Here is a 16,024-nt window from a genome sequence, read left to right on the forward strand (position 1 = left end):
AAAGGAGGGCAAACTTATCAGAAGGATAGCTAATTCAACACAACCATGTAACTTGCTCCAGCAACGGTGAGCCGACTCAGAACCAGGACTCAGGTTTAGAGGTCAGACCTGGAGACAGGTACAGACATATGGTAAAAATGCCTGTGAGCACCTCAGTTATAATTCAACAAATGGCTCAGGGCTTCCCACTGTGTAGCAAATTTAGGTAAATGTTATTAATCTTTGAAATGATTTATTAAATTTGTTCATGCATCTCAGTTATACTAGTCCCCTACAATAGTTCTTACACATAAATCTTTTAATATGTTTTTGTTTTTAATTGGCATCTAGTAATTGTGCATATTTTGGGATGCCTTGTGACATTTCATTAGATGCATGCAGTATGTAATGATTTGAGTCGGGTAATTGGCATATCTATCACCTCAGACACATTCCAGTTCCTTGTGTTAGAAATACTTAAAACCCTTTCCATTAGAAATTTTGAAATACCCAAATAATTGCCAGCCACACATCTCTCAGGGCGCTACAGAGCATTGGAAGTCACTCCTCCTATCCAAGTGTGCCCCTGTGGCTGGCAGCCATCTCTCTCCATCCATCCAGCATCGACTCTCTACGCCTTTCTAGGCTCTGGTAACCACTATGCTCTTCATCACTTCTTTGATGATATCTATTTTTTAACTTCCACAGGGAAGTTTCGGTGTGTGGCGTGTGTCTTTCGGTCTCCGATCTGTGTCACTTGCCCCACCCCCATCTACGTTCTTACACAGGAGTGATGTCGCTTTCCGAGCTAACCTCGTACCTTTACAGACTTTGCAGCAGCTGTGAGACAGGGCGATCTGATGAGACTCAGGACAGTCCAAAGCTGGGCAGCCGTTGTTCTCGACAAGCTTCATGGTCTGATCCTGTAGGACAACAGAAAAGAGATGCCTGCCATTCCCTGAGGACTTGACTGGGAAGTGACGGTCAGAATCTGACAAGGCTCTAAGACATTAGTGAATTTGTTTTCCTAATGACCTCTGCCTGGACCATGGGATCATCCCGGCTTGGCACTCATTTCCATCTGGAGAGCCCACACGGCAGCCAGCAGCCCTGAGAGTCAGAACTCAACACAGTCTGTAGCAATGTCTGCAACACCCAAACACCTAGATGATCCTGGAAATGTGTGTTAGTTTTCCACCAGATTTGTAAATACAAAGACAAGCATAGCAAAGACAGAGCTTGGATTAGAGTAACAGCACACAACGGCTTCAACAGACACACAAAAAACCAGTAAAATTGCCGGGCGGTGGTGGCGCACGCCTTTAATCCCAGCACTTGGGAGGCAGAGGCAGGCGGATCTCTGAGTTCGAGGCTAGCCTGGTCTACAAGAGCTAGTTCCGGGACAGGCTCTAGAAACTACAGGGAAACCCTGTCTCGGCAAAAAAAAAAAAAAAAAAAAAAAAAAAAAAAAAAAAAAAAAAAAAAAAAAAAAAAAAAAAAAAAAAAAACCAGTAAAATTAACTGGATTTTTGGTATGAGATTGTTTTAAATTTCTATTATCAAAAGTCTCACTGGGTGTCATGGTACACATCTGTAATCTCTGCATTTTCGAGGCAGGGTTGAGTAGAACTCTGTGGGGTCCAGATCAGCTTGGTCCACACAGCAAAATCCAAGTTAGTGAGGGTTACACTATGAGACCCAATGTATGTGTCTGGGAAGGGAGGTAAGGGAGAGAAACACTGACTGTCTCAGCTGACTTCAGTAAGGAATGCCAATGTTCTTCCTCAAAACTACTAGGAAAATGAGAGCCAGATGTGTGTCTGGTAGACCAATGTTTAGCATATTTTTCTGGCACACAGTTGGAACTCCTAAAGAAAAAAACCCACTAAAGTAAACTCAGCATCTTCATCAGCATGTTCTAGAAAAAAAATAAATGAAGTCCTCTCAGGATATAGGAACATAGAATCAACTTTTCAAACATCTGGAATAGCTACCCCAGAACCAATACTTGGCTCCTTCTGAAGGGTTCTCTGACCATCCCCAAGGATCCTGACAATGCCCTGAATGTTACCAGTTTAAAGGTAACAAAATAAGTCTCAGGGCTTGCAGGCCTCCATTCTTAAGTTCTGTTCAACAATTTGGGTTTTTCCTATCATTGCTGAGAACCTCTTTCACGAAAAAACACACATTTCAAAAATTGCTCTTTCTGACTTAAATATGCAAATCATCCTCTCTTGCAAAGAAATAAGATGCTGTCAAGCACCGGCCTCCCTTTGCTGCTGCGGTCATGTCATATGGTCTCCTTACATCCAAACCACGACACTGTTCTATGCACCTATTAGAGCCGCACCCTCAGCACATGTCTTCAAGTTAACTATACTGATAATAAAACAAGAAAGCAGCACTAGGACTGAGAGTCTGGAAGATGCAAACATGAGAACTCCGTCAGTCACCTAAAGCTGTAAACACAGTAGCAAAAGGGCCCAAAGGAAAAAGAGACGATGGAAGCCCTTAATGACAGGGATCTAGTCAAGAACCACAAAATTTTAGAATGAGTTGATAGGGTTGTGCTGTCCAATCCACAGTCACTAGCTACATGTGGTCGTGAACACTGTAATATGCAAAGCTTTTAAGACGTTGCTCACAGTATGACAAAGGAATGGAAAATTTGTTACATTCATTATTGTATAACAAATTTTATATTGAAATGATGTTTTAGATATACGGACTAAGTACTGAACACTGACCCCAACACGTTGTCTTTGTGTCTCCTGCTCCTGTTGGGCAGCATAGAGTTAAGAGCAGAGGAGATGACTTCTTTTGTGTAAAAAACAAAGGGCATCACTCACCTAATGTATACTGAACACCTGCAGTATTGCCTACAACCAAACCTCTAACTGAGCTCATTTAAAATGGAATTATCATACAGCACATTTAGCATCAAGTAAGCAACTGTCCTAGCAAATATGTATCCCACAATAATCGATGTTATTAAACTCACAAACACCAAGGAAGAGACATTAACTGCTTTCCGTGGCTTAAATGTACAGCTTATATTTCAGAACGAGAGGCCACATTTAGAGACCAACTGGAAGGTGTCTAAATATGCTTTGAAATGCATGTTTATCTAATTCTCCTTTCCTTGTTTGGGAATGAGTGGATCACACCCCAGATCTTGAAGGCTCCACAGTAAGACTGAGCCTACTGGCAGCAGCAAAGGGTGAGGATGCTGGCAAGAGGTCCCACCTGGAGACAGGAGCCCATGATTCCTCGGCACATTCATATGCCGTGATTCTCTTATCGTTAGGATCTGACCCATACCATTGGAACACAGATTTTAAACAAAAGAAGGCTCGTGTGTACACTATAAAATATAAAGACCTAAAACCTCCATTCTTCCTGTCTCAGATCTGCCTTTTAACCTCGCTGACTGCCTAGTCCTCAGGCAGTATCAAATGGGTGTGCATGAAACAGACCTTCTTTAGGGTACCAGGTATTGTGCAAAAACTTTTAGGATTTTCCTTTCCTTGGCCCTTAATAATTCTATAGTTAGTAGTTTATTGACACAGTCAGACTAAATCACTTGTTTTTAATTTTAATATTTTGCATGATCTCTAGATTGTCGAGTTCATGTTCAAAGGACATCCAACAAGGAAATTATAGTTCAAATAAAAACTAGTTTTGACTGGTACAGCATTTTTCTGTGCTCTGTTCTTTGACTTTGTACCTGGAAATGCAACCCACCCTGTTTCCCACGGCTCTTCACGCTTCTATTGTAAGCTGTGGTGGTGTCCTGTGGCCTTACTATAGCTCAAGCTGCCTTCTACAGGATGGAGATGCTGTACAGTGTTTGCTTCAGGGAGCCATTTAAAATCAATATCAATGACATTTATGCACGACAATTAATGTTTACTATGTTGCATCATGTTTTATTTTCCAATTAGCTGAGTGATATTTCTTACCAGTGTCAAAATCATGAGATACGGCAAGCTCGATCTATTGTTTCCCACATTTTCCTCGCAACAGCAAGGAAGTAGAAAGTTTTCTGTTTCATAAAACTGATTCGACTAATAACATTTTCATTTGTTGCAAAAATTGTTTTACAACACCTAGCTTACTTGCTTCAAAGGACAACGGCAGTTCTTTCCTGTTTGAACTGAGACTGCTATTCAGACCCTCCCTTTGAGTTAGGATTTGAAGAGTGTTGGGGGAAGGTTTCACAGAAACATTCCCAGTGTTTATGGAGTGGAGACCATTCTGGAAGGCTCGTGAGAGCCAGCTTACCTTGCATTCATACAGGACACACATTCCAGAGGATGAGTAGACCGTGTTGCGTTCTCCCTCAAAGTAGCTCCGTCCTTGGAACTGGCAAATTGCTTTAGCAAAAAAAGAGACACACACGGAAGCTTTGTTAGGAAACATGGTTCAGAAATGTGCAGACCATTTTCTTACTATTTTACCTTTTCCTATTCTTTTATTCAGAGTCATTTGAAAGACTAAAGTCGTATATTCAGTCTACTGCAAGGTACACATAAACCTTAATTAGCAGCATGAAAATTAAGTTGAGAGAGTGAAATGAAGCACAAAAGGATAAAAGGGATTTCAGGTTCCAGAATGAGACTCTGGGAAGAACCTTTGGACTCTGATTTTTTTAAATGCTTAAAACATATATATTTATATGAAAATGTCTTCATGAAACCCAGTACACCAACAATAAATATATACAATAATTGAAGAAAGAAGGAAAGAAAGAAAGAATGAATGAAAAAAGGAAAGAAAGAAAGAAAGAAAGAAAGAAAGAAAGAAAGAAAGAGAGAGAAAGGGAAGAGGGAAGGAGAGAAGGAAGGAAGGAAGGAAGGAAGGAAGGAAGGAAGGAAGGAAGGAAGGAAGGAAGGAAGGAAGAAAGGAAGGAAGGAAGGAAGGAAGGAAACAGACAATGGACAAGGAAGCACATCAGTGTCTTGCTCAACCATCATCAGAGAAATTTCTCCTGTAGCAGATGGGAACAGAGATTCACAGCCAGACAGTATGCAGAGAGTGAAAGAACTCAGAACACTCAGTCCTAAAGGGAGTGCCTCCATCAAATCCCTCCCGTCAAAGCACAGGGAACCCTGAAGAAGAGGAGGCAGAAAGGGTGTAAGAACCAGAGGGGATGGAAGACACCAAGGAAATAAGGGTCTCTAAATCAACATGATCTATAGACCTCTGACCTCACAGAGGCTGAGCTGCATGCACAGGGCATGCATAGGTCTGTATCAGATGGGGTCCTACAGCTGAAAGGAGAAGTGGACACATGCCCCATCCCTAACCAGGAAGCTGTCTCCAATGGATAACCACTCGCAAATGAAAATATCCTTTTTTTCCAAGGTAACTCACCAGGGAAACAAACTACTGTTCTTTTTCACATTGAGGTGGGACCAAAGCCCTCCCTCCTGTGTCTAGGCTGAGCAAGGTATCCCTCCAAAAATAATGGGCTCCAAATGCCAGTTTAAGTACTAGGGACAAATCCTGGTCCCACTGGCAATGTCCCCACAAACTGCCCCAGTCACACAACCGTCATCTAAATTCAGAGGGCCTAGTTTAGTTCTATGCTGGTTCCCCCACTATCAGTCTGGGAACAGTAAGCTCCCACTAGTTCAGGTCAACTGTTTCTGTGGGTATCCCCATGATGGCTTTGACCCCTTTGTTCATATTATTGTTTTCCCCTCTCTACAGCTGGTCTCCAGAAACTCAGCCCAGTGCTTAGTTGTGGATCTCTGTATCTCCTTCCATCAGTTGCTGGATGAAGGCTCTATGATGACAATTAAGATTGTCATGAAAATGATTACAGGGAAGGGTTAGTTAGGCACCCTCTCCACTGTTGCTTAGGGTCTTAGTTGGGATCATCTTTGTGGATTCCTGGGAATTTTCCTGATGCCAGGTTTCTTGCTAGCCTCATAATGGCTCCCACAATGAAGATATCTCTTTCCTTACTCTCCCTCTTTGTCCTTCCCCTATATCAACCATCCTGTTCCCTCATGTTCTCCTCTTCCCTCCCCTTCTCTCCTCCCCTTCGCCTTCTGCCTTTCCTTCTTCCCCACCACCCAGCTCCCAGTTTTCTCAGGAGATCAGAGAAACATACATGGATCCCACTGGGAAGGGGAAATAGATAGGAAACAAACTACTCTCATGAGTAGACTTCCTACCAGCAGTAGATGACCAAGAGAAAATTAATTAACACTATTTTTGGAGGTTCCTTGTCTCATAAAGTGTTAGGGTTTTTTTTTTAACATTTTTACCTTATTTTTAATTTATATATATATATATATATATATATATATATATATATATTCCTCTCTTTTGACCTTATATGTCCTTTGTATATATATTACAGTGGTGTGGGAGAATTGTCTGTATTCTGTCAATCATGTTTTAAATAAGTGCTGATTGGCCAGGCAGAAAGTATAGGCAGGCCAACCAGACAGGAAGTAGAGGCGGGGCAATGAGAACAGGAGAATTCTGATAAGGAGGAAACCCATTCCTTCCAGTTCTGCCCAGACTACCAAAGAAGCAGAATGTGATGTACCCAGCTGAAAAAGGTACCAAGCCATGTGGCTAACATAAATAAGGATAATGGGTTAATATAAGTTACAGAGCTAATAAGAAGCCTGAGCTAATGGGCCAATCAGTTTATAATCTTATGGAGATCTCTGTGTGATTTTCTTTGGAGCTAAAAGGCTGTGGGAACTGGTGGGAGGATAGAAACCCCAACAAGCCGGCCCTCATGTTACAGAATGGCACCCACATGGATAACTGCATCCACAGAAAGCCTGAGAAAGCTTGGGAAAGAATAGAACAAAGCATGTTTTCTTGGTAGCAGCAATTTCTTGGGTCTGCTCTGCTTGCTAAAGGCAAGCAAGAGCTCTCATCTAAGAGAGGCTTCCTAACTTAGCTTTAGCTGTAAACCCTTGCATCTCTTTTAAGAGGTCCTGCCAAGAAACACTTAAATAGTGTTGATAAAAAGCTGACTGCATGCTTTTCGGTTTTCAGCCATAGCAGGAAAAAAGCTGTGCCATTTAAAATGCTGGCTTTCTGGGCCATCCTGCCAGGACAAACTGACTCTTTCAGGCAGGCAGTCCGACTACGAAGCATTTGAGTATGGTCTGTGAGCAGAATGCTGCAGCTTGCTTGCTGGCAGGGAACTTAAAATGCCATAGAGTTGTGGCAATAAACGTGGCTACAGTCGGTACCTCAGCCATGAAGCTGAAATCTCAGAAAGCTAAGAGATGGGCTGGAGCCATACCGATCCATGTGGCTAACATATATTAGAATAATGGGCTATATAAGTTTTAAGAGCTAATATGAAGCCTGAGCCAATCAATTTATAACCTATGTGGACCTGTGTGTGATTTTCTTTGGGACGTGCAGGCTGTGGGGTACCAGGCGGGATGAAAACCCCAACAAGGTGGCCCACATACTACATTATAGCTTCTAGTTTGGTATTTTTATGGGATGACTGAGTATGTGAAAGAGTGGGTTTCTACATATATACCTGTTTCTTGTGCCTTTTCTTGGGCTCTTTCCTTTCTATTTCTTTGTTTTGTCCTATTCAAATGTATTAGTTTTGTTCTCTTATTTTTGAATTAATCCTTGGAAGTCTCTTTGTTTCCTAATGAGAGACAGAGAAGGATAAATCTGAATGTGGGGGGAAGTGGAGAAAAACTGGGGGAGTAGAGGAAGGGGGAGCTGCAATCAGAATGTATTTATTATATGAGAAAAAGTCTACATTCAATAAAATAGGGAAAAGGAAACAACAAAGCTTGCAGTTATTTAACTGCCTGATTGGCTGATGGATAACATTCTTCCAAATCCTCCTAAATGGGCACTTGGGTGGCAACAAATGCCTGGTGTATTTTAATATGCTGTAGAATTTTAAGACAAATTAGGAAGGTCTTTTAATTACAACATGCACATGTAAGCTTTATGCTTTTTAGTTTATACTACTTTACATGAATATTCATGAGTTGGGACACCTCATTTAAGACATTGAGATGAATTAACATGGACCTACCTTGCTTCCATCTCAATGACAGAAAACCTTTAAACATAACTCAGAAACATGGAAATGAGTTGTAATCGAATAAGATACATAGGCCTCCAACCAGTTCTCTATGAATCTTGAAAATACTTACAATTAAACTGATAGAAGCTGCTTTAACTTTGATGTGATCATTTCCACACTGCTGATGCTAACTCTTATCTGGGTTCCTGTCACACTACAGCAGCCTAATCCTAGGGTCATTATCTGACTTTAGGTTTTAGACTCTAAACCAGTTCTCAGTCTTCCTAATACTGGGACTTTTAACACAATTTCTGTTGCTACTACATAACTGTAATTTTGCTATTGTTATGAATCATAATGTGAATATCTGATATGCTGTATATCTGATATGCGACCCCCAGAAGGGTCATGACACATAGGTTGAGATCCACTGCCTCAAGTGACCTTTGATTTGCAGTTTTGTCCTGTTTTCTTTGAAAGGCCCTAGCATAGATTCATAAATTCCAAGTAACATACTAATACCTCAAGATAACTGAACTGGTTTGGAAACTGATGAAGATGACTGACTGACACAAACAGACCCTGAACTTTGTTCCTCATATGTAATAAGTCCCACCTTTTATTTTAGTCATATGGAACTTAAAATGTCAGCACATCCTTTTAGTTCTTATCTATAGGAATTTAAAAAAAGTGTTTTACTCTTTGAAATTTATTTTCCTCTCATATTTAAAAACATAACTTGCCAGTTGCCATTGGTAATAGTAAAATAAGAAATATTTGTACTAATATTATCATATAAATATTAAGCGTCAAAGTTTATAGCCTAACTTTCAAAATAATTAGTTTATTTAAAGACACACATTTAAATAATGCAATCCATGCACATCTTTATAAGGCCAAGTGGATCCGCTTACTCATCTTGATTTAAAACCTAAACTACATAAGTACAACTACTAGAGAATTGGTTATAAATATTGGAGCTAGCTAAAAAATAATACAACTTAATTATATAAATTATATGACTTAGAAACTGTCTGAAAGTTGCTCAGTCATGAATATTTATAATGAAATGACTGATATGTCAGCAGTATACCATGTGTCACATTATGAGCTAAAATAACATATGTGTTTGCTTAATAAACCCAACTGATTGCTAAATATTTCTTCCATGTGTGACTTAAAGTATGCTTTTATCTTAGTAAATGCCACAAATCCAGCATCAGAATCTGGTCAACCATACACTAACTTACATGGAATACATCCTGTATTCTATAAGAGAATGAAAAGCACATCTTTCTAATTTGTGCTCAGCACCTGAATTCGAAGGATTCAAAACTTATTACACAACGTGGTAGCCTCAACCTCAAGTCCAAGGGTGGGTAAAAGAAAAATCCTAGTGCAGGAAACAATTTGGGGAAACTATGCCCAAATACCCAAAATATTTGTTCATAAATGTTTATTTTCATTTTTAAAGGTTGGTTATAAACTGTAATGGTCATGGCTAAGTTTTAAAAGAACTAAATAAATAAATAAATAAATAAGGGGGATATGATATACAGATTGCATTGGTATGAATCTTGGTCTAGTGATACATATATATATATATATATGCAGTATAACAAAATCTACCTTAAAATATATATATATATATATATATATATATATATTTCTACTCTTATTCAAAGCATTATGTTTGTGCTGTTCTTTTAAAAATGTAATGTATAGTCAAGAAATACAGATTAATAGATATTTACAATAGTCAGGCATGTAGCTATGTTAGTATGTTAGTTAGGCTTTCTAGATGCACAGAGGTATATTTCAGATGGATAGGCATTCTTCACACCTTTCAAAGACCTACAGAATATGGTATTTAAAATGTTTTAAGAATTTAGATTTTTCTCAACAGTGGGACATGTCTACTTATGGCAGCAACCACTACTTCAGAGAAGTTAATGGAATTGAAGAAATTCGTTAAGGAATTTGCCTTCAATTTACAAGGTTAACTATCCATTTGTGTAAGAAACTGCTCATGCCTGGACTGGTTGATATTATGCAGGACCCACAGAAAAATGACTGCTGAACTTGCCTAAAAAAAGTGAGACAGTCCTTCATGACTCCTGCTTCATGAAAGAGTCTACCAGACATTCTGCAGGACACAGAAGAAAGTGACTGACAAACTGCCAAAATAGGTGAAACAGTCTTTTAAACTTCCTGCTTCATGGAAAAGTCTGCCAGATACTATAAGCCTATAGGCTGAAGATGGATGACGCAAAGTTACAGAAGAACTTTGTGTGACTGTCCAGGCACTGAGATGTCTCTGTCAATTCTAGAGTTTTGGAAGTTGCTAATAATGTGCTTCCTGCTTACTTAGGTAAGATTATATCCTTCTTGGGTCCTTGAAGGAGTTGAAGACAGATAGCTATAGTTACAGTTTTCCTTAATTATGATAAAAGATAAATTAGATATGAAACTTTCCAGATATAAACAGACTGAAGGTTGTAGGTGTAATTCTTGCTTGATAACTGTTTTAATATATGTAATTTTATTATGTTAAAAATAAAGGGGAGATGATATTGAATGTCCCTCTGTATGCTGTTAACATATTTTATTACCATTGATTAATAAAGAAGCTGCTTTGGCCTATGACAGAGCAGAATATAACAAGCAGAGATAGAGGAGGAAAGAAGGTGGAGTCAGAGATATACCATGTAGTTGCTGAAGGAAAAGAGACTGGAGCCTTACTGGTAAGCCACAACCTTGTGGTAATACAGAGATTAATAGAAATGGATTGATTTAAGATAGAAGAGCTAGCTAGAAATATGCCTGAGCCATTGGCCAAACAGTGTTGTGATTAATATAGTTTATGTGTGATTATTCAGGTCTGGGAAGCTGGGAAATCAAAGCACAGTCTCCGATTATAATGTCTAATGTTCTGTAGGTAGCAGGACTCAAACATGAAGGATACATGATCCCTGCCATCACTGTTTTGTAGATATACAGACTCACACATAACTTATTTCAGTAGAAGTGGAGCTGGTACTCTCTAATTGAAGAATTAATAACTACTAAACCAATGGGACAGGATAATCAGATTGGAAAGAGTGAAAAATAAAAAGAGGATGAAGAAGAAATTACTGAAGGTCTGGTCAAGGACCCAGATTCTTGTCCACCGCAGGTCATCATCAGACTGTGTCTAATCAATAGGAGGAGAAGGTGTCAATGGAGTGGATCTGAGTTGTGCTGAAAGGCTGCCTAGGAGCTGATGGTAGCCTAGGATCAGTCACTGTAAAGGAAGATGCAGTAAGGAAACATAGCCAGGTCCTTCTCTCTAGCCTTCCATTTGCTTTTGCCAAGGTCTCACATTGTGAATACCCATACAGAGCTAGCTGTGAAGCAGACCAGGACTATGTCAACCAAAGAAACCAGGTTCCTAGAATTCAGAATAGGAGAGATGATGGAACTGGAGGTGAGGAGCTCAAGAAGGTTGTTTACTGTTAACCTTTAAGAGGTCTCACAAGCAAAGGCTTAAGGAAGATCAGGAGAGAGGAAAATGCTTGACAAGTTTTGAAGAGAGAACACTGTCTTTTACTTTTTAAAATTTAGTCCCAAAATAAGGGAGAAACTTATTGAACAGCCAAAGGGTAAAATGTGGAAACTGAGACCTTGGAAGATCAAGTATTTAACAGAGCAGGAAAAATGGATTAGTTCTACACCCTGATTTTAATCAAGTCCTGCCCATGGAAATCTCAAAGTCTCAGGGATGGAGCTAATTCCAGTGGACACAGCAATGGAAGACCAGCTCCAGATTTCCAGAATCGAAGAGCATCTGCCATTGACCAGTGGACTACCAGTATGCATCTTCACTTCTCCAACAAAATAGCTAGGAACTTTGACTTTGTGACAGTGAACTCTGTTTTAATTAAATTGCATGCATGCATCTATGGTTACAAAGGCTTCCTTTCTTTCATAATTTCAGTACAGGTCTGTCAGTGTGCCTATGTAAACATACAACATTAAGTTCCTTGTGACTCAACTCTAGATGCTTATGCTTCAAATCATTCACATGCTGAAAACACAATATAGTAATTAGGACATATTTTCAAGAATACATGTTGAGCCACTGTATTTCATATAGCTTATTATAAGAAGTGAAACTTCACATATTTTAATATATGAATCATCTGAGAGGAGATATGTTTATTCATTCATGCATTTCACTCTGCACATGAAGCAATTACCCCTTTCTGAAGTCAGAATAGGCCACAGCACTATGGCTATGTCAACTGCATGTTTTCATTGACGGATACTGCTATTTGTGTAACTCAGCAAATTACCATTAGAATCATGAATTATATGATTATGTCACCAAGCATTTCACAAGCACAACCTGTTCAGAATTAACTAGCAACATTTACAACACCTTGGAGAAATTTAATAGGATTATGTAACAATAGGCATACACATTTGACCAAAGCTATGATAAACATCACACACTACAGTTACTAATACCATAATTATGAAGAAATCTACAAAACAGATTCACACTAATTACTTTTACTCCCACCTATTATCACAATGCAAATATCAATAAGAAAGACTGGAGACAAAACTGGTGCAAAACTGACAGCTGTCAGTTGTTAAAAAGTGGAAAATGGTTTATAATCACAGATTGAGAAACAGATAAGTGAAAGAAGCCAGTAAAACTGTGAAAATTCTAAATTGCACAATAAAATCCTGATTTACGGGTCTTTAAAGCAGAGCTGTGAACTATAATTTCCTCCAATGAATTTCAAATTAACTTCTACAATCTGGCATAGAAAAAATTCAAAAACAACTGAAATATTTTAGAATACATAATCAAAGGGGTAAGTCATATTTCACTTCTAAAGTCTGTTCACTGACTACATATTTAGTTTCTCTTTTCAATCAGTGAATTAAAGCTATATGTATCCATTTCAATTTCCCAACACCTTTGGTGTGGTCCAGCCTAATTAAAAGTTAGGCAGCCACTCTAAAATTGGACACAAACTTATTCCACATGAGAGAAGCTATGCCTGGTACCAAGGGCTCGCGAGGTCATGGGTTTAGAGGAGAACCTTCCACCACAGCTAGACCAGAATAGATAATCTCTGATACAGTCTAAACATTTGCCCTCATATCCATAGATCACAGTAGTCCTCAAATCTCATCTAGGAAGCTTCTTCTTGGAACAGACATCATTAAAGAAAACCCCAAACAATCAAAATGCAGAGCTGTGGAGCCATCCACAAAGCACTCCTACACCTAAGACCCAGAGGACACTGCAGAAGGAGAAGAAAGATGGTAAGGGGCAGAGGATCAGGGTATTGGGTGTGATACTGTGTCTCCTGCTAGTATCAGAAGCTGCACCGATAAAGTCCTAGCAGTATGACTGTGACTGCCTAAACATGAGCTGAGCAAGGACAACAACAAGAGACATGCCATAGTGCATGCGGGAAAGCTCTCAAGGCCTTAGCCCTACACAGACAAATCAGGCAACAAAGGAATGTGGAGAGTGGGAGAAATAGCACACTGATTATTTCTCCAATACCTAACTCTCAGCCCTGAAAACACACGTGAGTATCATTATATAGATTGAACAGGTTATATTTAGAAATATATGATATATATGTATATATGTATGTATGTGTGTATATATGTATATATGATGTATATATACGATGTATATATGTTTATATGTATGTGTGTATGTATGTATGTATATATGTATATGTGTGTATGTGTGTATATGTGTATATGTACATATGTATATATGTACATGTGTATATATGTATATATGTATTATACACACACATTCATTTGTGTAGCAAGAATTAATGAAAATATAAGCCGTGAATTAAAGAAGAGCAGGGAGGAGCATGTTGGATGGGTTGGTTGGAAGAAAGAGAAGGAGGAAATGATATAATTGTACAAAATAAAAACAAATGCAAAAATATAAAATAAAAATAAAAGAAGTTATAATTAAAAGAAAAACAATGACATCAAAAAGCAAAGTTAGAGACACCAAGAGAAAACCAGGAAAACAGACTCCGGAACCAGGAAAACAGACTCCGGGGAGATGTGGCTCTTGTTGTTTCTTTAAAATTGCTTTGGAAAGCACAAAGAGTCAAAAGTCTTTGGTGGATGAAATTGTCTATTAGAGGCATAATTTCATACAATGGGTTTGAAATCTGTGTTTCTTTGGGGCACCTTCTTAAAGATACAGGAACACTGGCAGTTGATTCATGGTAATACAACGAGAGTTATTTGTTAGTGATATACAACTAGATTCGGGCAGGAAAAAAATCTCATTTACTACTATCATGCATATTTGGTCTTTATTACACAACTTAAAAAAGAAACAGACCTAAACAGAGAACTCTCAACAGAGGAATCTAAAATGGCTGAAAGACACTTAAGGAAATGTTCAACATCCTTAGTCATCAGAGAAATGCAAATCAAAACAACTCTGAGATTCCATCTTTCACCTGTAAGAATGTCCAAGATCAAAACCACTGATGACAACTTATGCTGGAGAGGTTGTGGGGTAAAGGGAACACTTCTGCATTGCTGATGGGAATGCAAGCTGGTACAGCCCCTTTGGATGTCAGTGTGGCTATTTCTCAGAATATTAGGAAACAACTTTCCTCAAGACCCAGTAATACCACTTTTCAGTATATATCCAAAGGATGCTCAATCATGTCACAAGGGCATGTGCTCAGCTATGTTCATAGCAGCATTGTTTGTCATAGCCGGACCTGGAAACAACCTAAATGTCCCTCAACTGAAAAATGGATAAGGAAAATGTGGTACATTTACACAATGGAGTACTACACAGCAGAAAAAATAGCAACATCTTGAATTTTGAAGGAAAATGGATGGAGCTAGAAAACATAATTTTGAGTAAGGTAACCCAGATGCAGAAAGACAAGTATCACATGTACTCACTCATAAGTGGTTTTTAAATATAAAGCAAAGAAAACCAGCCCACAAATCACAATCTCAGAGAACTTAGACAACAATGAGGACACCAAGAGAGATTTACATAGATCTAATCTACATGGGAAGTAGAAAAAGAGATGATCTCCTGAGTAAATTGGAAGTATGGGGACATTGGGGAAGGATTGAAGGGGAATGGAGAGAAAGGGAGGGGAGCAGAGAAAAAACTGTAGAGCTCAATAAAGGTCAATTAAAAAAAAGAAAGGAGCTTATAACAAATTTGCATAGGGGGCAGGCAGATCCAACATACACATCCGCAAATGCGTTACTCATCTGAAAAGACAGCTCAGATCTGCACGCTCTGCAGTCCCAACTTGTTTGTCACCTGAACTTATGTGCAGTCAGTTCACAACATGGTTGGAGTAAGACCTGTCCACTAGCTGACAGAAACTAATCTCTCTTGGTCCTTTGTAATGTTTAAATCTTGATTGTGGTACCAAACACACAGTCCTTCTCTAGTTGGTTGTGATGCGGGAGAATTGTCTGTATTCTGTCAATCATGTTTTAAGTAAACGCTGATTGGCCAAGCGGGAAATATAGGTGGGAAAACCAGACAGGAAGGAGAAATGATGTAATGAGAACAGGAGAACTCTGGGAAGGAGGAAGTTGATTCCTGCCTTTCCTGCCCAGATCACCAAAGCAGCAGGATGTGATCTGCCCCACTGAAGAAAAGGTATTGGGCCACATGGCTAACATAGATCAGAAAATGGGTTAATCGAGATATGAGAGTTAGCCAGTGAGAGGCTAGAGCTAATGGGCCAATCAGTTTTATAACTTATAGAGATCTCTGTGTTATTTCTTTGGGGCTTGCCGGCCGTGGGGTACCGGGCAGGACAGAAACCCAAACAAGCAGGCCTGGCTCCCTCACTACAGAATAATTGCACACTTTGAAAAATGCATTTCTACCTGAGAATAGGAGGACATTTATCATTCAATTTCTTGATCACCCAGCACTATCCTGCATAATAAAAATCTGAAACTTTGTTC

General features: G+C 39.1%; 1 protein-coding gene across 1 annotated transcript in view; it reads right to left on the bottom strand.

Moving 5' to 3' along the window:
* The window catches only part of Nell2 (neural EGFL like 2), a 304,209-nt gene that overhangs the window by 154,130 nt on the left and 134,055 nt on the right, over window positions 1–16,024 (bottom strand). The window contains 2 exon segments of the mRNA XM_038342735.1: window positions 800–902; window positions 4,264–4,355. Of these exon segments, the coding sequence (XP_038198663.1) occupies window positions 800–902; window positions 4,264–4,355 (195 nt within the window).

This window comes from Arvicola amphibius, chromosome 9 (genome assembly GCF_903992535.2).
Source record: "Arvicola amphibius chromosome 9, mArvAmp1.2, whole genome shotgun sequence".
Classification (NCBI taxonomy): Eukaryota; Metazoa; Chordata; class Mammalia; order Rodentia; family Cricetidae; genus Arvicola; species Arvicola amphibius.